At 38.8% G+C, this 22,580-nt stretch overlaps 1 protein-coding gene across 2 annotated transcripts in view; it reads left to right on the forward strand.

Moving 5' to 3' along the window:
* Nucleotides 1-22,580, forward strand: part of A1CF (APOBEC1 complementation factor) — a 56,886-nt gene that overhangs the window by 14,657 nt on the left and 19,649 nt on the right. For both annotated transcript variants that reach the window (XM_040254681.1, XM_040254680.1), the window contains exons 2-5: nt 2,585-2,719; nt 4,942-5,072; nt 10,144-10,382; nt 17,093-17,257. In XM_040254681.1, coding sequence (XP_040110615.1) covers nt 2,585-2,719; nt 4,942-5,072; nt 10,144-10,382; nt 17,093-17,257 — 670 coding nt within the window. The remainder of the gene's footprint in view (nt 1-2,584; nt 2,720-4,941; nt 5,073-10,143; nt 10,383-17,092; nt 17,258-22,580) is intronic.

Raw genomic sequence — 22,580 nt, forward strand, 5'->3', positions numbered from 1 at the left:
TCACTATTATGCAATGAAACTTTGTTTCCTTAGGTTGAAGATATAAATATTGCCAAGTTTATACTAAATTTATTCCAATAATCCATTGGGAAGTATATCTCCAGATACTTATGATACATAGAAATGGCCTCAGAGGGATCTGCATCAATTCAATGGTAATAATCAGTCCTAGGAGGAGGGCTATAGAATGGGCAATAGAAATATTTCTCTCTGTAAGAAGTAGGTGTGAGATATGTTCTTTCTAAAATTTGTGTAGTAAAATGATTGGAAGTTGGAATGATTTTAAAAGCAACAGAGAGTCTTCAATTTAATGGCATGACAGTATTTTTTTCGTAAATAAGTAACTGAATGTATGAATCTGTCATAAGTGACTAGGTTTTCATATAACAAAGCAAAATATAGTAGAAATTAAGCTGATAGACTCTGACACCAGACTGCCTGGCTTTAAATTCTGACTTCCCCACTTCCCAACCACAGGATCTTGGCAAATTATTTAATCTTTTGTGGGCTTCAATGTCTTCTGTAAAATCAGGATAGTCATAGTCCATAACCTATAATACTGTTTGAGAATTAGAAGAGAGACTGGTATGTAGTAAGCACTATATAGATATTTGTTAAGTAAATAAAATCTTAAATATGTCTCCAAAAATATCAAATTCATTTTTTAGGAAATTCTTGGTTGAGACATAGCTCATTGAATTCTTAAATTTTTTCCTATAAATATAATATATTTCATTTCTGATTTCTCAGTGAAAGCTTTTTTAATGAATAACCCTAAAAGAATATAGGGGAAGGAAAAAAAATACAAGAACTCTTGAGGCAAATATTTCCATGTTTAGTAAAATGAGAAGCACCTACTTGTTTGAAGCAAAAAGTAATCAAGGCAAGGTAAAACATCCATATGACATCTTTTTAATTTAAAGCAACATGATTAAATTATTAGGAATTTTAAACATGATTACAATTAAAGACACTATTTAAATACCATAATCCAAAAAAGCTTTTGTATCATCAATTACAAAATAATTGAGAAAGTCTCAAGTTAGTATTCACAAAGATTTAACAGTGAAACTAGAAACTGCTTTACTTTGACTTTTAACAAACAACTACCGTGTAAAACAATGTCCTTGAATAACTAAAATATGTCTTTTAGAAATATACAAAGAAAAGTATTTGGAAAGGCAGACAACAACAACTGCTTCTACAAACAGATAGGGTGACATCCTGAGAAATTTTTCTGTTTTACTTTATACATTACCATGTTTTTTCCAACATCACGTATCATTTTATGGTATAAAAAAATTTTAAGTAATCATGGTAGCTGCTGCTGCTGCTAAGTCGCTTCAGTCATGTCTGACTCTGTGCAACCCCAAAGACGGCAGCCCACCAGGTTCCCCCGTCCCTGGGATTCTCCAGGCAAGAAGTTAGTAATGAATATGGACATTTGGTTCCTTAAATTTTCCTTTCTCCAAAAATCACAATAAAGTATAATAACAAAGAGCTCTGGCTATGGCTAAGTGAAAAGTAAATTTATCCCTCTCTAGCAAATGAACTGTCAGCTCAGTAGTGGTGGATTAGGCCTATCTTTCACTTTGGGGCCCCTGAAGTTATTTTTAGGTCATTAACTTTCAGAAAAATAAAGACAGCACTGGCAGAAAACCCCACGTTACTCCTCCCTGAAAAGGGCATTATATAGCTGATTCACACTGTTGTATAGCAGAAACTAACACAACTTTGTAAAGCAATTATATTCCAATTAAAAAAAAAAAGACACTGAATTTACCAAAGGTCTTTTTATGACAAAGGAAAAAATAGAAGCTAATTATATTTGGGCTGAGAACAGCATTGGTTCCCCACAAAGATCCAACATCAGTGAACACCTCTCACCAGTCTTGTCAACTTCAAAGACAGATTTAAGTCGCTCACTGGGGACCCCTCAAATTAGCCAGTTCCAATGCTAACCTTCATGATATTTCTAATTAGGGGTTCACATTGCCTTGCTTATGAAACCACCTCAATCTAGGCAGGCAAGAAGAGGATTAGTAACTATTGAATATATATTACATGCCAAGACCTGTGCCGTGCACATCTGATACATTATCTCCTTTAATCAAAAGCTGATTATGTCTCCACTTTGTAGATGAAAAACACTCAGGATCTGAGAAGTCAAGACATTTGTCCAAAGTCCCACAGCTAGTGGATCCCAGAGCCAAATGGTCCAGGTCCAGAACCCTCATAGACTTCAACATTAAATTAGAACCCCAGATTCAAATCAGGGTCAGATTCTTTGATGATCAGGCATTGGTGAGTTTGAATGGCAATCAAAAAATAATAATGACCCCTTATATTTGTCCAGCACTTTATAAGTTTTCACTGTGCTTATCTGAAGCAAGTCCCTGAAGCAAAGAACATGGTGTTAAAACCCACATTGAAGAGACTTCAATTTTTATCTGACCAGTCTACTACTATTACTTGTCAATAAGCATCTTCCTTACTAAGAAATGATTTTGAAAATGCTCAAGGAACTCAAACTAAAGATTGTATTGCTTTTTTCTCCCTCCTATACTCCATATGGAATTCGCAGGAAAATGGACAAAGAAAATACGGTGGTCCCCCACCTGGTTGGGATGCTGCACCCCCAGAAAGGGGTTGTGAAATTTTTATTGGAAAACTCCCCCGAGACCTTTTTGAAGATGAGCTTATTCCACTATGTGAAAAAGTGAGTCTGAAGATGATTTTTTTTAATCTTTTAAGGAAAAAGATATATTTTCTTCACCTCGCTTTCACCCTCATTTTTCTTGGTCAGTGACGGTTGCTCTTCCAATTGCCACTCCTCAATCATGGACAAAGTTAAAACCTTCCTAGCTATTAGTGATTTGCCTCTAATTATCAATGCCTTGAATTCTCTCTGCTCTATTACTCACAGCTGAAACTACCTTTGCTGATGACTTTTAAATCTGTATTTCAATCCTCCATCTCCACTAGCAAAGCCATCCTCCTGCAAACTCAACATATCTGTCAGTCTAGAATAACACTACAACAACCTGTCTAAAATAAGATGTTGCTTCAACATGAAATGTTACTATGGTTTTATAAAGTGTAAGATTGTCACATTAAAAAAAATGTGTATGTTTGTCACTGCTAAACTATGCACCTGTATATATTGATCCAGAAAGAAAAAATTTCTTTCTAAAAATTTGAATGTGAGAGCAAGATTAATAACATGGTTTTTCAAAGTTATTGCATAACTGAGGAATAAATTTCCTCAGTTTTAACTCTAAATTACATTTTGCTACTGAACCCAAAGCTAAATTGAAAATGCAAAATTGACATTCTTGATAATTTACCAAGTAGGTGTTTAAAACAATCACATTCCTAGAAAATTTAGTGAAAGTGAGAGTTTAGCTATTTCTTTTCCTAATGCCAAAATCAGCTATGTGTGTGTTTGTATGTGTGCAATTCAGCCTGTTTCAGAACTTTTAATTTTATACAAACAACATCAATTGGCACAAGAACAAATTATGAGGACTTCATCCTGTAAGAATCTTATATACTGAACGTGAAAATTGGTGCCAAAGCCACCTGAACTGCAGAAATGAAACATGCTTGAATTTTTTTCTAATGAGCCCAGGAGAAACAGGTGTCCATCACCAAATACCTGGGGTGGTATGGGGTGGGGCTGAGCTGAGGGGAAGCCACCATTGCAATAACATTTGCTGAATAATGCCTCTTCTCACACGTGTCCCTCACATCTGTGTCGGCCATCCTTCTTACCGCAGCCAGCAATAATGAACGACTGTGTCTGGATTATGAAGAATAGTTGGGGAAGCAGGAGAGAGTAGCATAGAGGTGACGCAGGAGTTGCACTGAGGGACAGAGGCAGCGCCCTGTGGCCATGGAGGTCTGGCCCCAGATCAGTTGCATTAACACTAGCATTTGCCTTCCTCCTACAGATGGAGAAAACAGGGCTTCCCAGACCATCCTCTGGAATACACCTGCTCTGTTCTCCTTTGTATCATGGTGGGGAGAAAGACAGCAAATAAGTCAGTTTAGCAGTGTTCCACATGAGTATTCCTGCTGCTGCTGCTGAGTCACTTCAGTCGTGTCCAACTCTGTGCGACCCCATAGACGGCAGCCCACCAGGCTCCCCCGTCCCTGGGATCCTCCAGGCAAGAACACTGGAGTGGGTGGCCATTTCCTTCTCCAATGCATGAAAGTGAAAAGTGAAAGTAAAGTCGCTCAGTCGTGTCTGACTCTTAGTGACGCCATGGACTGCAGCCCACCAGGCTGCTCCATCCATGGAATTTTCCAAGCAAGAGTACTGGAGTGGGGTGCCATTGCCTTCTCCGGAGTGTTCCTAGTTTTGGTTTTTAAACACTAAGGGTAGAGTACAACCAAGTAAAGACAAAACTATGGAGACCTCAGAGGTCAATGTAGAGAATAAGGACAAATCTATTGAAAAATTGTACTTCTGATGACAAATGTGTTTTCTGGTCCCTAAAATGGTGTATAAATCCCCAGAAAATTGTGTGATGAAAGGTCAATTGCTCTGTCAAAAATATACATATTCTGGCAACTCAGGCTGAAATGCCACTTGCACACGTTTTCTTTATTATCTTGACTTTGCCAGTGAGTCAGAAGACAAATTTGAGCCCAGCATGAAAACATGTGAACCATTCATATGAGACGCAAACACCAAATGTGGTAGAGGCAGACTTCACAGAACATTGTGTGTATGTGTGAGAGGCAGTGCACTAAGTCTTGTCCAACTCTTGTTGCATCCATATGCTGTTGTTCAGGTGCTAGGTTGTGTCTGACTCTGTGACCCCATGGACTGCAGCCTGCCAGGCTCCTCTGTCTATGGGATTCTCCAGGCAAGAATACTGGAGTGGCTTGTGTATGTGTGTTTAAATATGAATTCTCTCTTTTCATTACTTGTAGATTGGTAAAATTTATGAAATGAGAATGATGATGGATTTTAATGGCAACAATAGAGGCTACGCATTTGTAACATTCTCAAATAAACAGGAAGCCAAGAATGCAATCAAGCAACTTAATAATTATGAAATCAGGTAAGATCTATCTCTTCTAGATTAAAAGTTGAATCAATGTACCTTTATCTATTCTTCTATCAAGTCTATCTGTATTTTAGTATATGCAAAAGATAGCCAAAATCAGGGAAAAAAATATGTTAGTTCTTTTCCTTGGAAATCAGTTTAATGAAACATTTTTTTAGTCAATACTATATAAGGTGCCAGACTAAGTTCTGTAAACTATTCAAAGAAACAAAATTCATTCATTTATCTATTTCATAAATATGTGCTGGTCACTGTTCAAACCATTAGAAGTATCAAGGAACACTTTCCTCCAGTCATAGTAAGCAATTGGATGTATTCAAAAGAGTTGGAAAAAATAAAACCAGGAAATGGGATAAAGCTGTGTGAAGAGGTTGCTGTTCTAATTTGATGTATTTAAGAAAATACTCTTCTGGGAAGCAAAATTTAATCTGAGACTTGAATGAAAAGAATCCACCATGATAGTCAGACCTAGAGGAAGATCATTGCAGAGAAAGAAAGAACAATAAGTGAAAAAGGTCTCAAAATGACAGTAATAGTGATGTTTTAGAGAACAGAAAAAAAGCCAATATTCAGAACAGAGTAAGGAGAGGAGGGTTGAGGACAATACAGTTAGTTGGAGAGTCATATTTCATCTTTAAGAATCTGGATTTTAGTCTAATAAAAGGGGAAATCACAGATGAGTTTAACTAGAGTCATACTTTTAAAAAATATTCCTCCAGCTATTAAGTGCCATAGTAAGGACTAAAAGAGGTAAAATCAGTTCCAAGGTTGCCACTGTGTCTAGAACTACGCAGGAAATGGTGGTGTTTAGACAAAGAGGTTGGTTAGTGGTGTAGGTGGTAAAAAGTCAGGTGTGGGGGATATTTTGGAGGTTGAATAGACAAGACTGGCTAAGTATTGGATTTAGAAGAAAATTAGATTTTGGTTCAAGTCTCTGTGGATGTGATAGTGTCATTGAAATGGAACAGGCTGGGAGAATAGCAGGAAAACATGAAGTGCTATGTTGGGGACAGGCAACACCTGAGATGAACCTTACATGTCCCAGGGGAGATATAAGGAGATGACTGTGTGATACTTGGGTCAGGAGAATGGTCACGATTGGAGTATAAACCTGGGGGTCAGCCAAATAAAGGTAATATTTGAAGCCATGAAATTAGCAGAAGGTTCCAGGACACACCTGACCCTATACAATCAATAAATTGGTAATAGGACTAAACTTCATGAAAATGTTTGAGTTCCAAAACGTAAACTAGAGGGAACTGCCATAAACCCTTTCTTAAGGAAGCCCAGGACCACCCAGAGCAAAGATTAGTGTACTAAGTGAAAAAGGAATAGCTTGGGGTCAGACAGGTTTCAGCTGAGTGTCAAAAGGTGACTTGACCTCTCTAAGCCTCAATTTCTGCATCTACAAAGTGGGAATAATAATCATACTATTTCATAGATTTATTATGGAGAAGTTATCAAGATTTTTCAATGTTTAGCCCAGTATTCAGAACATAGTAACAGGCCAATAAATGATAGAAGTCACATATTAGCAACATTAATTCTGAGCTGCTGTTTTTCACAGGAAGGAAGACATTCCTTCCTGTAACAGAGTCACACCTGAAAAGTGATGGAATCTGAAATTTGATGAGTACAAAGACAGTAGAGTTCCTACCATTATTTTTCTCTCACTTCTTACAGGCCCCAAATAAATTCCACATTATCCCTGTAATTCTGTAAGTCAGTCAACTGCTGGATCATTTTTCTTAAACCCCTTAGCCACAATGAGATTGACTGGACTTGGCAACTGCCAGTAGTCTAGCCAGCCCCTCAGTCTCAAGGTTGGATTCTAGAACAGAGTCTTAGAAAAAACATAAAGGAGGCTCCCCCAACATACGGCTCCCTGGATCCAAAAGAGTTCTGCTATGTGCAGAATTTCGGGGGATGAGATATCAGGAGATCTGAGGTCGAATCCAGATTCTTTGGAGCAAATCCTTTGACCTCTTTCAGCATCTTTGTTATACTATCATATGATCACACGGAGTTATTCTGGGCATCCATCACATGAAATAATACATACCAAATTGTTTCAGAAAGGGCTATAAAAAGCTATATCCCAGTATACTTTTAATATTAGTTAGATGTTCTCAGGAATTAGAGGATTCTCCATTCCTTGATCTCTCATGGTATCTGGATATCTTGACAGTAAGGATTATTGCCAAAAGAGCTTTTAAATTGAGATGGATATAGGATGGGCTGTATAGAGAATCAGTGGTGTTTGCTGGATCTTCTGTTACACACTGCTGCTGCTGCTAAATCGCTTCAGTCGTGTCCGACTCTGTGCGACCCCATGGACTGCAGCCCACCAGGCTCCTCCGTCCATGGGATTTTCCAGGCAAGAGTGGTGGAGTGGGCTGCCATTGCCTTCTCCGCTGTTATACACTCGAGCCTATCAATACTTTTTGAAAATAGATAGCGTATGAACAATAAACACAATCCACTGAAAAATAACACTCTCCTCTGTGAATTTCAATGTCTTCATCTTTAAAATAGAAATAACAGTATCTGTACCTTATGGGGGGCATAATTAAAAAAAAGAGATAATGCATGTAAAAGTCAGTGCCTGACATGTCAGCTGCTCTATAAATGTCTGCTGATGGTTATGGTGATGACAGGAGAAGGGTGAGACGGAAGAGGAGAAATATGACAAAGTATTTGGAAAGAGAAAAGTGGTGGCCAAAATTCCAAAGTTCAGGTTGGATGCCAGAAGCAAGGTGAAGGCACAGAGTGACTTTAAATTTAATGAGTAGGATAAAGGCCACTATCTCTCAGGAGATAGATAAACTTCTTATCTGGAAAAGGCTCACAGTCGTCATGTCATCCTCCTCCTCATCAAATATCCACTGAGTATCTTCTAAATGCCTGGCTTCTGGCGACATTAAAGTCATGCCCTCAGCTTCTGAGACATAGTTTTTCATCTCCAATTCTTGGGAAAGTGAAAGTGTTAGTCGCTCAGTCATGCTGGATTCTTTGTGACCCCATGGACTGCAGCCCAGCAGGCTCCTCTGTTCATGGGATTTTCCAGGCAAGAGTACTGGAGTGGTTTGCCTGACCGACACAGCTCTGAAAACAGGATATGGAGACTCCAGGCTCCCCCTACTGGTAACTGATAAGACCAGCCCCTTAATGATCAATAATATATTTTCTAAATAAATAATATCTTGAAGCAAAAGGTTTAAAAAAAAAAAACTGAAAGCTCATTTTATCAACCCTTTCACCCCTCCAGAAAAACCACATTCCTAGGACAATGTTCACCAAATAGAGACAGACCTGTCACAGGTCTGATATGCAGGTATTGATTCTTCAGCAAAGCATAGACCCTGGTCAAACATCTGTCACACAACTGAGAACCACTAGAAGCAAGAATTAAGACCAATCTCCCCCTTAAGCACTTTTTATTCCTAATGAACGAGTGGTTTCTGTCAAGGGAAATTTACCCATTTTTAATAACTTTGTGTTATTACAAAAGTCACATAGCCTAATACACAACACACAAAAACAGCCACAAAAAAAAAGTAATAAAAGTTCAAACCATTCTTCATTGCCCTATGTTGAATTTTTATAGTCTTTCTAGACTTTCTATACAGTTTTAATCAAAGTGGCTTTCTCATATACTCATTTCATAGTCTTTTTTTTTTTTTAACCCAACAGCACAGACTGAACTGGTATTTTCAACTATCAAATACTCTCCTATATTACTGTGTTTATTGACTACAGAGCATTCTATGTTACGAATGCTCATCTTTTATTTACCAGTGCATCTCAGCCAGGAGCAGTATTGTCTCCCCTGAGGGACATGAGATAGTGAAGAGGCTTTCTTGGATGACCTAATGGGTGGCTGCTGGCACTTAGTGGGTGAGAACTAGGGAGGACAAACACACCACAGTACACAATGAGGATATATCCAGCCCTAGAATCAGTGTCATCTCAGCTGAGATACATTAAACCAGCCCTCTATGATGGAATGTTTTGCTCATTTCCAATTTGGGAGAGATTTTAAATAGTAGCAGTGAATAACTACACAAAATTCTAGTGCTCATCTCTATTTCTAAGGATACTCACCCCAGAGGGCCATTATATAGCCAAAGGTTTCCCACAGCGAAGATTCTTTTTTATACATTTTGCCAAATGCTCCTGGAAAAGTTGAACCGATCTCCTCTTGGCAAACGTACCCATCAACTTGCTAATAAGCAACATGTACAGTGTGAGAAACAGAGATTGAATTGAGCCCAAAGGCCAATTTTATATCTTAAAACCTGCAAAATTGTAAGCAAGTCATTTCATTTCTTGGAGTCTCAAGTTCTTCAACTGAAAAATGGAAACAATACCTCTTTTGCCCATCTCACATTCTCCTTGTGTCAGTCAAATAAGATAATAAGTGAAAATCAGTTCTGTATATGGCCTATCTTGAATAGAGATGTCAGAATAGCTTCTATTTGGTTGGAAAAGAAAGGGAGCACCAGGGGTTGCAACATCAGATACCTTCAGGGAAGCCAGGCAAGTTACATGTGTAGGTTAGGCCAGGTGTAAAGGCCTCAGGATTGGTGATATATTAATATTTGGGAGGGTTAAAGATTGGCAATAGCTAGTGAATTAACAATGAGTCTAAAGACAGCAGGTACTAAGCTTCAATTTTTTCTCAAGATAGCAATGGGAAGCTGCTATATAGCACAGGGAGCTCAACTCCAGGCTCTGTGATGACCGAGAAGGGTGGCATGGAAGGGTGTGTGGAAGGTTCAAGAGGGAGGGGATATGTGTATACATATACCTAATTCGATTCGTTGTACAGCAGAGACGAACACAATATTATAAAGCAATAGTACTCCAATTAAAAAAAAAATTTTTTTTAAAGCAGAATTTCCCCAAAGCAGTTCCCTTCCAAAAGCAATCTAAACCCTAAAGGTAGCCAAACATCACCCATCCACAGACCATAAAAGTTCCAAGGCCAGACATGCTCAACTTCTGTCTTAAACCTTAACCACACAAGGATTCTCACCAATCAAAACGCCTGCTCTTTTGGCAGAAATGGGCGTCTCTTAGGGGTTTGTGCCAGTGTGGACAACTGCCGATTGTTTGTCGGGGGAATCCCAAAGACCAAAAAGAGAGAAGAAATCTTATCAGAGATGAAAAAGGTCACCGAAGGAGTCGTGGATGTCATCGTCTACCCAAGTGCTGCAGACAAAACCAAAAACCGCGGCTTTGCCTTCGTGGAGTATGAGAATCACCGGGCAGCTGCCATGGCCCGGAGGAAGCTTCTCCCAGGTTAGGACCATCCTCAGAGAGGAGGCGTCACTCCTTCCTGCCTGCTTCAGGCTGCTGTGCTCCTTAGCAAAGGGAGCAAAACCCTGCAGTCCGTTTCTTTGCTCTTTATCTCTCATTATGCAACATTTTAAACTCTCTGTCTTTCTATTCTCACAGTTAATTCTGTTCCCTAGAGTTTTCACAGATTAGGTTCTGAACACTATTCACTCTGTGCCTTAAATCCAATACACATGCACAGGAGAAATCTAGCAACCCCATACTGAATCTTTAAACTGAAGAATCTCCTTAAATTTATCAATCAACAGTTATCTTTATGTATCATTTTCATTATCAGACTTATTAGAAATAAGGTACATTATTCATCATAATGAAGAAATAATAAATATACAAGTGAAACATTATCCCAATGACAATTAGGTGACATACTTTTGTTATAACTCCATAGTAGCATCACCAACTCAATGGACATGAGCTTGAGTAAACTCCTGGAGTTGGTGATGGACAGGGAGGCCTGGCGTGCTGCAGTCCATGCGGTCGCAAAGAGTTGGACACAACTGAGCAGCTGAATTGAACCAAGCGTCTAATAATTTGTAATTTCAGAAATTAGAAATAATAGCTTTCCATAAAAGGACACCTTAGTTAGGTGCTATAAATACAAGGTAGGTCCTGTCTGGGCAACAACCAGGTTCAGAAAGTTCCACCGAGACACTGTCTCAGTCAGATCAACTTAGGAAAAATTATTGAAAGTCTTGTGCTTATTTTAAATATTCGCCAAAACTTACACAAAGGTATTGAAATGAATTAACATTAAAATGATAAGGATTTCAAGAATAACTGATTGAACACAACGGAATCAATGTTTCTCTTAAGCACTATGGAAGACCTACCTTAATTTGAAACAAAGCAAAACAGCAACAATACCTAGATGTATGCTGCCCTATACACATTCTTAAAAAATACCAGTAGGATTAGCCCTCTAAAATTTTTCAAAATTGAAATATGGCTTCTGAGCTTGAGGAATATTTTTTAATACTATGAAGGCAGGTTAAAGTGAAAAATATGAGCTAGCCCCCAAAATTGCTGAGTCTATTGAGGTGGATATTTTTATATCTAAAGTAATATTCATAAAATTTGTACATGCAGTCCATGGGGTCGCAAAGAGTTGGACACAACTGGGTGACTGAACAACATTAATATTAGAAAACACAGTAAAGGGAAATTTTACAAAGATTAGGAAGATGAAATCAAAATTTAAAATTTAACAGGAAAAATGTTTTGTCCTGAGAGGTGGATAGGTTCAACATGGACGCATCCATTAAAAAGTGAATAGTCAAAAGAAAAGAAGTGAACATAAATTCACAGCCCAGTGATCAACGTGCCTGACTCAGGGGCATAGAATCACTAAATCTGCTCACACTGCTTACCTAGCCTCTCAGTGACCAGAATTAATATTTTACTGTCCTCTTCAACACCAACAATTCCGTTATCGAAAAGCCCCTCATTTCCATCGTGTTCTTGGGCCATCATTGTAGGCTTAACACACACATGCCCAACCTTGGATTATTTTTTTTAATCAAGGTCTCCTAATTATTCTCTCAGCTCTGCTTTCTCTTCAGTGGGTCACACCTTCAAGTGACTCCATCCTGAACTTTACCACCAGAGTAGTTTTCCTAAAATATCCCATCATCCTTTCTACAAGTTCTTTTACATAGCAGAAATTCAGCCTCTCTTTGTTAAGAGGCTGAATGTTGTCACTCAGTGAAAAAATTAGTTTAAAATACTATTAGTTAAAAATTATTAAAAAATATTATTTGAACTGTCTTGTTGCTGCATATGAGATAAACCGTAAACCTCTGAGCCTGTCATTCAAGGCCTTTCACTCACGGTTCCAGTTCTTTTCAAACATACGTTGTACATTCTGTTTTCCGATAAAAAACCCCTCCTTTTTCTCAGGACAAACTCAGTGTCCTAGACAACGCCTTGCTCATTTCGTATCCTTTATTCCCAATGCTATATCTCCTACTAGAATGAGTTACGCTTTCCCCTCTCTGGACTCACTGATTCTAAGGCCCAGCTTAGCCATCACTTTGTGAAGAAACCAGCCTTATACTGTTTCAGGCCACACTAATTATTTTCCTCCTTTATTACCTGTACAGATATATACAATCATTTGGGAGGGGAAGCGGGAGAATGGCAGTGGAAAAGAATCCAAAATAGGAGAGAGAGTTTTCAGAAGTCAACCAGTGTTCCTGGGGAATTAAAACTTCCCATCAGCTTCCTTTCTTCAAAGAAAACCACACACTGAGTCACAGAAAAAGCCTCTGTCTTTACCTGAGTTGAGCCGACTAGTTGGGTCAGGGCTGAGCACCTAGGCTGCAAGAATTCTTGAGCTCTATGTTCAGCTTCCACCCAAGATCCTGACTCTTCCCTATGATTCTCTGGCCAGGAAGCAGCAACATGGAGGCAGCCCCACTCTCTCCAGGTGTTTCTCTTTTCCTCATTATCTGAGGCTGTCCTCCTTGCCTGACCCTTTAATTGGCCTCAGCTGTTGGAGTTTCAGTCAGGTTGGATTTAAGTCAGAGTGCCTCAGCAGCAGACTAACAAGATGCAGCAAATAAGCCAGTCAGAGCAAACTGTTTTATTTCTGCACAAGCCTGAGAGTAAAATCTATTACCCATTTGGACCTCACCAGTTAAATGGCAAAACAGGATTTCAGCAATGAGCAATCCTCTGGAGAGCCTGGTTTGAAAGGATAAGGAGAGCTTTCAGAAACATGATAAGCAAGGACCACAAGAAGCTTTTCCTTAACTGATCCAGACTTGAGACAGAAAACTGTGGTCTGAAGTGATGTATTGAGTCTTCCTCTCCCCTACCTACCTTATCAACAGTAGCAACTCTCTCCTGACAGTGCATCTTTGCTGAGGCATATATGAAGCGAAAGATGATGCATCCAGCACAGAGTTTATCAAAGCATTCTAAGGACGCTCTGAAAAAGAGTTCCAAGAGTGCTTTTTCCATGTTAGTCTCCATCAGAATCACTTGGAGGGCTTACTGAAGGACAGTGCTGGAGGCACCCCGCCCCACCACCACCCAGAGCTCCTGATTCAGTAGGCCCGGTGTGGTTTGTTGTTGTTGTTTAGTTACTAAGTTGTGTCAGACTCTTTGGGACCCCAGGTTTGGTGTGGGGTCTGATCATTTGCATTTATAACAAGTTGCCAGGATGCAACTGCCCCTGAGACCTCAGGCTTGAGATTTGGTCATTTAAATCAAGGATTGTCCAAGGTGGGCCACAAATTTGAATCACCTAAGGCTTTAAGATTTATGTATTTTATTTATGGCTGTGCTGGGTTTTCATTGCTGCATGAGGGCCTTCTCCAGTTGTGGCGAGCGGGGTCTACTCTCCAGTTGCGATGCCTGGGCTTCTCATTGCAGTAGTTTCTCCTGTTGCAGAGCATGGGCTCCAGGCATGCCGGCTTCGGTAGTTGCAAAACACAGGCTCTTGAGTGCTGGGTCAGTCAGTAGCTGTGGCACACAGGGTTAGTTCTGTGGTATGTGGGATCTTCCTGGACCAGGGATCAAACCCGTGTCCCTGCTTTGGTTGGTGAATTCTTTACCACTGAGTCACCAGGGAAATCCTTGAGGAGGTTTTTAAACAATGCCAGTATCCAAATCAATCACTAATCAGAGATTCTCTGGAAGCAGAGAGTAGCATTGAGGCACTGATATTTTTTCAAGGTTAATTCTATTGTGGCACCAAATTTTGTGATCCATTGCTATATCCATCCACTAATGAAAGTGAAAGTGAAGTTGCCCAGTCGTGCCCGACTCTTTGGGACTCCATAGATAGTAGCCTGCACTAAGCTCCTCCCTCCATGGGATTTTCAAGGCAAGAGTACTGGAGTGGGTTGCCATTTCCTTCTCCAGGGAATCCTCCCAACCCAGGGATCGAACCCAGGTCTCTCACATTGTAGACAGATGCTTTACCGTCTGAGCCACCAGAGAAGTCAAATGATATTAGCCATTTAATCCCATGCGAGATATAGGAAAACCTGGGGAATGACTCAGGATAGAAACATTTATTAAGTATCTACAATGTACATTGTTTTCTTCTAAAGGACAAGGGAGACTCTAAAAAAAAATCATTTGTAATTTGACACCATTTACATTAGACTCAAAGAACGCATATTCTTTATAAACTATACATCTCCAAAATTGACCAAAAAGTAGCAAGAGGAAAGTACATTATTGAATTATCATTTAAAAGTGAAAATGCTCCCTTCCATGTATCATCTTTTTTTGTCTTCACAACAACCTTAATGAGTAGGTATATTTATTATCCCAATTTTACAGATGAGGAAAGTGAAGCTAGAAGGGTTGTTTCCTAGCCAAGATCACTGATCTGATTATGGAACCTGTCTGACTTCAAAGTTCACATTCACAAATCACTTTCCAATACTGACTTTCACAGGGATGTTTATGGAAATCGCTGTTTCCTGCATCCCCTCTCACTTCTATCCATTTTAACCTTTTCCACATCTTCAGGCTTGTGAATGACTTAATGTGGTCTCAGTCTTGGTAGGCAAAAGTCAATGAGCTAGAATAGTGTTCTCAATTTTGGATGAATTAACTGAGATGCTTTTCAAAATCCTAAAGACTAGGCCACTTAGGTCAGAATTTGGAAGAAGGATCCCGGGATCAGAGATGAGGCTATTCCTAGGGGAAAACCAAATGCCTCGGTTGTAGCATTTTGGGATTTCCTTAGTGTAACACTCCCACTGTGGCTCATTTCAAGTTACCAAGGTGATACCAGTTGACTCAAAAAATTCTGAAAATTGAAGAGTCTATCCCTGCAGGTAGAAAGGAGATTGGTCCAGCAGATTCAGTAGAACCCATGTTTTTTTAAGCTCTTCTACTGTGGGGTCAAGACTAAGAACCACTGAGCTACAGAAACCAGAGTCTCTTGGGAACCTTAGGGATCTTGGGGTAAGACCTTTAGCAAAGTCTATGTAAAGCATAGAAAAGGAAGGGAATGGTACGAAAAGGGAGGGAGGTATAGAAGGGGATTGGAAGGGAGGGGGGAAAGAGAGTGATGGACAGAACTGTCCTCTAGGATGCAAGGAAGGACTGGAAGAGTAGGAAACAGCCTCCCCTGGATCGGCTGACTCATCAGGCTGCGTCTGTCTTTTGTTTGGGTTTTAGAATGTCGATGCCACAGGTGCTTTCATTGACTGCTTTTTATTTTTATTTTTTTAATTAATTAATTTATTTTTAATTTTTACTTTACAATTCTGTATTGGTTTTGGCATAGATTGACATGTATCCACCACAGGTGTACATGCGTTGTTTGGGAACGCATTGACTGCTTTTTAAAGGATAAAAAGATACATTTTGATCGACAATAATTGCCTTAAACATGCAATACTTAAACAACTAAACTCTTACCAATACTGAGGATTTCTGATTTTATTTTCTCACACTTTTTATTGCTTCCAGGATATAACTTGTTCCAAAACTAATAAAAAATAAACATATTTCCAATCAAACTTAGAAACTGAGTTGACCCTCACCCTCCTCTTATCACTTCAACATGGATCTTCACTGTATAGGGGTACAAGATTGAGTAATAAAAAGCAAAAGGGAGCAGTGGAGAAGTAAAGTGGATCTTGGGCAACCTATCCTCTCAAAAGTCCATTCCCTTTTCTGTAAAACGGAGAAAGTCATACCCCTCCCCACAGAGTTACTGTGAGAAGTCACTTTGAGACAGAATATGGGAAACATATAGTAGAGTGCAAGACACTCAATTAATTACAATTATAGAAACACAAAAATATATGTAGGATAACAGCTACCTTTTTAAGATGAGTTCAGTTTCCCATCATAGACTCTACCGTTGCTCTTTATCCTAATTTGGAAACATAATAACTTTTTCTATGTTCTGGCAAAGAACTAGGAGAGAATCCTGTTGAGCAGAGCTCTGAGTGTAAGGGACAGAGACTGTACCTGAGCCCTACACACCTTTCACATGCACCGTTTTTTCGGACAGTTCTCTGGTGGTACTTGATCACAAAGATTCTAGTGACCTTTCTAATGCTTCATGAAGCCAGACTCTATGTCTGAGCCCTAAACTCATTCTTTCCCTTTCTCCCCTTTTTGCCATCTTCAGTGACTACCTTCGCCCTGTGAGAACTGTTCTAAGATCCAAACATGACCTCTGCTGCCTCCTTCCTGTTCCACTTCAAATCATGTTCAAGTTCCCTTTATACCCAACCATTATAATAAGCCACTTGTCATTCAGAACTCATTTCTGGGCGTGCGTGCTCAGTTGCTAAGTTGTGTCCGACTCTTTGTGACCTTCTGGACTGTAACCTGCCAGGCTCCCCTGTGCATGGGGTTTTTTCAGGCAAGAATATGGGAGTGGCTTACCATTCCCTCCTCCAGGTTATCTTTTTGCCCGGGGACTGAACCCACATCTCATGTCTCCTGCATCGGCAGGAGGGTTTCTTTACCACTAGCGCCACCTGGGAAGCCCAGAACTTGCTTCTAACTAGCTCTTATTTGAAATACCTTTTAAGATCAACCATTACCTCTTTTAATATTAGTGTTCTTGCTCAATCAACATCTCAAGGTTCAATTCAAAAGGCCATTTTAGTATGAACTGCGATGATGTCCTAATTTCTATATAATTAATCATATCTGATCTTTCTCAACAGGAAGAATTCAATTATGGGGACATCCTATTGCAGTAGACTGGGCAGAACCAGAAGTAGAAGTTGATGAAGACACAATGTCCTCAGTGAAAATTCTGTACGTAAGAAACCTAATGCTGTCTACCTCAGAAGAGATGATTGAGAAAGAATTCAATAATATTAAACCAGGTAGGACATGCCAGACAAGATCACTGTTTCAAAATATATTTAAAACACTTATGCTTGAGCTGACTTCCTGTAACTTTAAATAAGATAGCTTTCACTTATCGTTCTCATAATCACATACAATTAAAACTATATTTCTACCTTTGGATTAGAAAATGTGGACGCAAGGTTCTATAACATTTATCAATATTATAATTTTACATGTTTCTGTGTGATTACTTAATACATGTCTCCTTCACTGAACTATAAATTCCATGAGCTCTTTTTCTATTGTCTCCTCAGCTCCTATTTCTGTGCCTGGGACTTAGTTGATGTTCAATAAATATTTACTGTGGTAATGAATGCGTGGCCATAACTCAAGATCTGATGCAGGTTTCTAAACCTCAGTACTTGTGACATTTTTGGCCAATAATTCTTGGTTGTGGGGGTCTGTCCTGTGCATTCCAGAATGTAATGTTTTGTAATTTTCATAACCAAAAATGTCTCTAGAATTTTTTGTGCCTGGGAGAGCAAATTGCCCCCAGTTGAGAACCACTGGTCTAATGGAATATGATTATGACTTTAGATACATAAGAAAGGAAGTAACAGTCTGTTCTAGAAAACTAATTTGAGTGAATAGAAAAGAAAAAGGATGGTGGAGGAAAATTTATTACTCATTTTGTCAATATTTTTCATTGTCAGTTTTAAGCCATGAGATTGACTCCCTATCTCTTTTTCCTCATATAGGAACTGCAACACTGAGACAGGTAAAGCATTTTAAGAAATGATGTCCAAACAAGTATTTCTCAAAGCCAGTTCTGCAGAACACTAATTCTATAAACTATCAGTAGATGTTACTCTTAAAAGGGATCCATGGTCAAATAAGTTTGCTAACACCAAATTCAGTAAAATTAAAAATTTGTCTATCTGTGGGACTTATCATAGTTCTTAACCTAATTTGCTTTGAAAGCCTCCAAAAGAGGAGCTGGGACGGAGGAGCCTGGAAGGCTGCAGTCCATGGGGTCGCTGAGGGTCAGACATGACTGAGAGACTTCACTTTCACTTTTTACTTTCATGCATTGGAGAAGGAAATGGCAACCCACTCCAGTGTTCTTGCCTGGAGAATCCCAGGGTGGGCTGCTGTCTATGGGATTGCACAGAGTTGGACATGACTGAAGCGACTTAGCAGCAGCAGCAGCAGAATGACTCACTTCCCAATTTGAGGGCCATGGATCCCATTTTTGGCAGACCATCTTGTGGGATTCGCATGCCTTAGAACATGTTAGTCTAAGTGTATCACTCTGGTGACATCTTTCCAAAAATGAGAACTTCCTAAGTTGTTGATAAGCATGGGCCATGATACCATCACCTTAAAACTGCCAGAGAATATTCACTTCACATAGTGATGTTGCCTGTTTCCAACTCTGACTGCTCTCTCAAGTGTAATAGCATCAGTTGATGATTTATTCTAAAGGTAATTAGTAAGGATCCCTTTTCTCCCTTTTTAAAGATTCACCAGAGACTTGTCTTTTTCCATACTTCAGGAACTCTGCCTTCCTTGCTACTTGAGTATAATGGTATATTCAACAACTCTGTGATGTAGGGTACCCTACTACTTCCATTATTTTCCAGGACCCAGAGCAGATAAGTTGCTTGTCCAGGGTCATACAACCAGAAAGTGGCAGGGTCCAGACTTAAATCCAGGTCTGGTTAAGAGCTTGTTCTTAACAACTCAAACACCCCCATGACCTACACATATTCCATTTACCCACTCATTCACTCACCTGTCATTTTTTCAGTAGCTCCTAGGTGCCCCACGGTGGGAAGAACTAACAGGTAGGAAGTGTGTGTGTGGAAGGAGTTTAACACGTAATTGGAGATCTGGAAGTTGATGCAATTGTGAGCATAGAAACTGATACATGCATGACTTAGCACTGACTTTCTTCCTTCCCATAATGAATAACACTTATTTTGTGTAATTAAAACATTACTCTCTGGGATGGAGGGGGTGCAGAAAGGCTGGAATGAGAAACTACTAAAAGGCTGCTTCCTTTCATAGTCACTGGCTATCAGCTTTCTAGTCTGCATGTTGAAGAGAGACCAGTGCCTAGGCCCTTTTAATTACAGTGAAAATAATAAATGCCAGGTCTGTTTCTCTCTCTGAGGCTGGTGGCACAACTCTTAGGACTCCAAAATGATATGTGGCTGCTGCTTCTTGGCACTCTGCAAAAAAAAAAAGAAATGAATTGCAGAGGGTTGTTGACTAGCAGACATCTGCTGTATTGGGGGGAAAAAGAGCTAACCAGTTTCTTTTCCAGTGGAAATGATAAGTTTATACTTAACCTAGAAAAATTTGAGAAACAAAAAAATAACTTTTAAAAAATTCTATTGAAAGTTGGATCCCTCAAAGGACCCTGAGTATTCTTGCAAACAATTATCAATATATTATTTTAACCCTTATTAAACTGAAAATATTATATTGCTATTCAGAGAAATAATGATAATTAAAAAAAAAAAACTAGAGCCAGAAAATGTATATTCTTCCTCAGTGTAGCCTAAGAGTATCTGCTGAAATTCCAGTTATAATAATTTTATAAAATCTGATTTTCTTAAAACAGTTTACCTTCAGAATCACCTGAAGGGCTTGTTAAAAGATTACTGGCCCTGCCCACCTGAATTTCATCTTCAGTAGCATCACTGACTTAGTGGATATGAACCTGAGCAAACTCCAGGAGACAGTGAAGGCCAGGGGAGCCTGCAGTCCATGGGCTTGCAAAGAGCAGGACACGACTGAGTGACTGAACAACAATAGGTCTGGGATGGGTCCCAGGCACGTGCATTTCCATTAAGTTCTGAGGAAGCTGATGCTGCTGGTCTAAGGACCATACTTTGGGAAACATGACCTTCTGACAGTCTCCCCTTGGGATTGCAGATGTGTTTGTCTTCCGGTAATTCAACTGCTGCTGACAAGTTGATAATGAACAGAGTCATTGTTTTCCGATTCCCTGTATTAGAGTCTTATGGAGGACCATTGATATTTTATTGCCTCACCCTCTGCAAAATGATTGATCAATAAACAAGAAGAAACATATTAAAATAAGCCACATGGTAAACACCACTGTAGAGAAAACCAGCTTTTATGATTTAAAAAACTCTCACTTTCTAATCTGTCTGCATTTTTAATGAGGTTACATTTTCACATACCGTGATTTCTCAAAGCATGTGTGGCTAAACATTATTGTTCAAAAAACCCAAGCTGATTTCAATATCTGCAAGTAGAATTTGAGTACACCAAAATCTATTATCCTCTGAAATGCCACCTAACTAATGTGAATGAAAACAGAATATAAATTGACTAAAATATTTGCTCATTCCAGGAATATTCATTGAATAGCCCCTGTGCACAAAATACTATGCAGGAACTAGATAAGGACAATACCAAGATGCCTCTGGGAGCTAACAGACTAGCTGGAGGATGGCACTGCAGAGTGAATGGGGCAAAGACTGGGAAGGTAGAGGTCCTCACTGGCCCATCTTTCACCTGTTAATACCCAAGAAAAGCATGAGGTTACATCACAATAATCACTCCATCCTGATGCTGAAGGAATAAAGAGAGCACATTTGCAATGCAGTTAATTACATGTCTGCATGGTTCATGGTCTCATATACCTTTATTTTCTCAACTTAGCCATATAACTTCGTTCTGTACAACCACTATCATAAGAAGTAAAGAATCAAATACTGAGGGGAAAAAGAAGCATCACAATATTTTTAAATTATTTTCACATTAGCACCCTATCATTATCCCAAAGGAAGATGGTTTATAGCCATTGAAACATATAGCAGAGTAGAAACTCAAATTGTCTTTATGACCTTGAATCTAAGAGGGTAGATAACTGAACTTTGACAGTGAGAGGAAAAAGGAAAAGACATATCCTTTTCTGATCCTCCCTGGCATAGGGTCCCATCCTCGGTTGTCCCTGGAAACTAAGGATGGAAGAAAACCTGAGTGCTCAAAATATACCCAGGTAACTAACTGAAAAGGGATAATTTGCATGGCAAACTAAATATTAATCAAGTTTCTATCTTTAGGCAAAAGTTCTATTTTTAAAATTGAGTAAGCAAGGACATTTTAATAATAAAATGTAAAATCTAAAGTTCAACCATCTTGGTAGAACTTTATTTTTACATATCAACATGTACAGCAATCCCTCTACACAGTAATAGGTGGGGTTGATTTGTTATTTTTTTATTACACAAAGAATATATATTAATATTGCAAATATTTGTAAAAACACCAAAGAATGCAAATTAAAATACAAAAGTCCCCTTTATTCTCCCCAACTTTTTTCCCCATTCCTGCTGTTGTTCAGTCACTAAGTTGTGTCTGATTCTTTGCAATCCCGTGGACTGCAGCACTCCAGGCCTTTCAGTCCCTCACCGTCTCCTGGAGTTTGTCCAAGTTCATGTCCATTGAGTTGGTGATGCTTTCCAACCATTTCATTCTCTGCTGCCCTCTTCTCCTTTTGCCTTCAATCTTGCCCTGCATCAAGATCTTCTCCTGAACTAACCCCTATTAACAATTCAATCTTGATCGTTTCAGTTCTCTTTCTGTGTGTATATTCATATTTATGTGCAATATATATGTGGGTTGGGATTTTATAAATATAAATGCTATAATATTACACTTACTATATTGTAACTTTTTAGATTTAACAACAGGTTCTGAAGGTTTCCATGTAAGTATACATGAAGAGCCTATTTGTTCTCTTTAAAGACTTCTTAGTATTATTTAATACAAATGTACCAGATTTAATCACTCTCATGAAAATGGACATTAAGTTGTTTTATTTTGCTATTTCAACTGACTAGTGTTATTAATATTCTTACACATGATCCTTTTGCACATGTGTGAATACTTCTATTAAAGAGATTCCTCTAGTAGGATTAGTGGTTATGTACTTTGTTTCCAACCTTTGATATTTTAAACCAGCATGGTAAGAAACTATCTTGGTTCTCAGATGTACTTTCAGAATTTTTGTTTGTTTGTTTTGATCAAATGAGATAAACAGATGAGAGATCTGAGTTCTAGTTCTTAGCTATGTGAGTTCATTAATTTCACTTACTTTGTCAGAGATTTAGATTCAGAATCTTTAAGTTGAAAACAAATAAAGGTTAAATGAATTAAAAATTAAATTATTGCTAAGTCTCTTCTACCTCTAAAATTTTATTGTACCAATCAAAGGAGTCAAGATGTCTTTCTAAGAAAGAGCCATAATTACCTAAATATATAAGATGACCAATAATTGAGTTCAACTCAATATTTTACCATGTATAAATTACTATC

Source organism: Oryx dammah, unplaced genomic scaffold (genome assembly GCF_014754425.2).
Source record: "Oryx dammah isolate SB20612 unplaced genomic scaffold, SCBI_Odam_1.1 HiC_scaffold_14, whole genome shotgun sequence".
NCBI lineage: Eukaryota > Metazoa > Chordata > Mammalia > Artiodactyla > Bovidae > Oryx > Oryx dammah.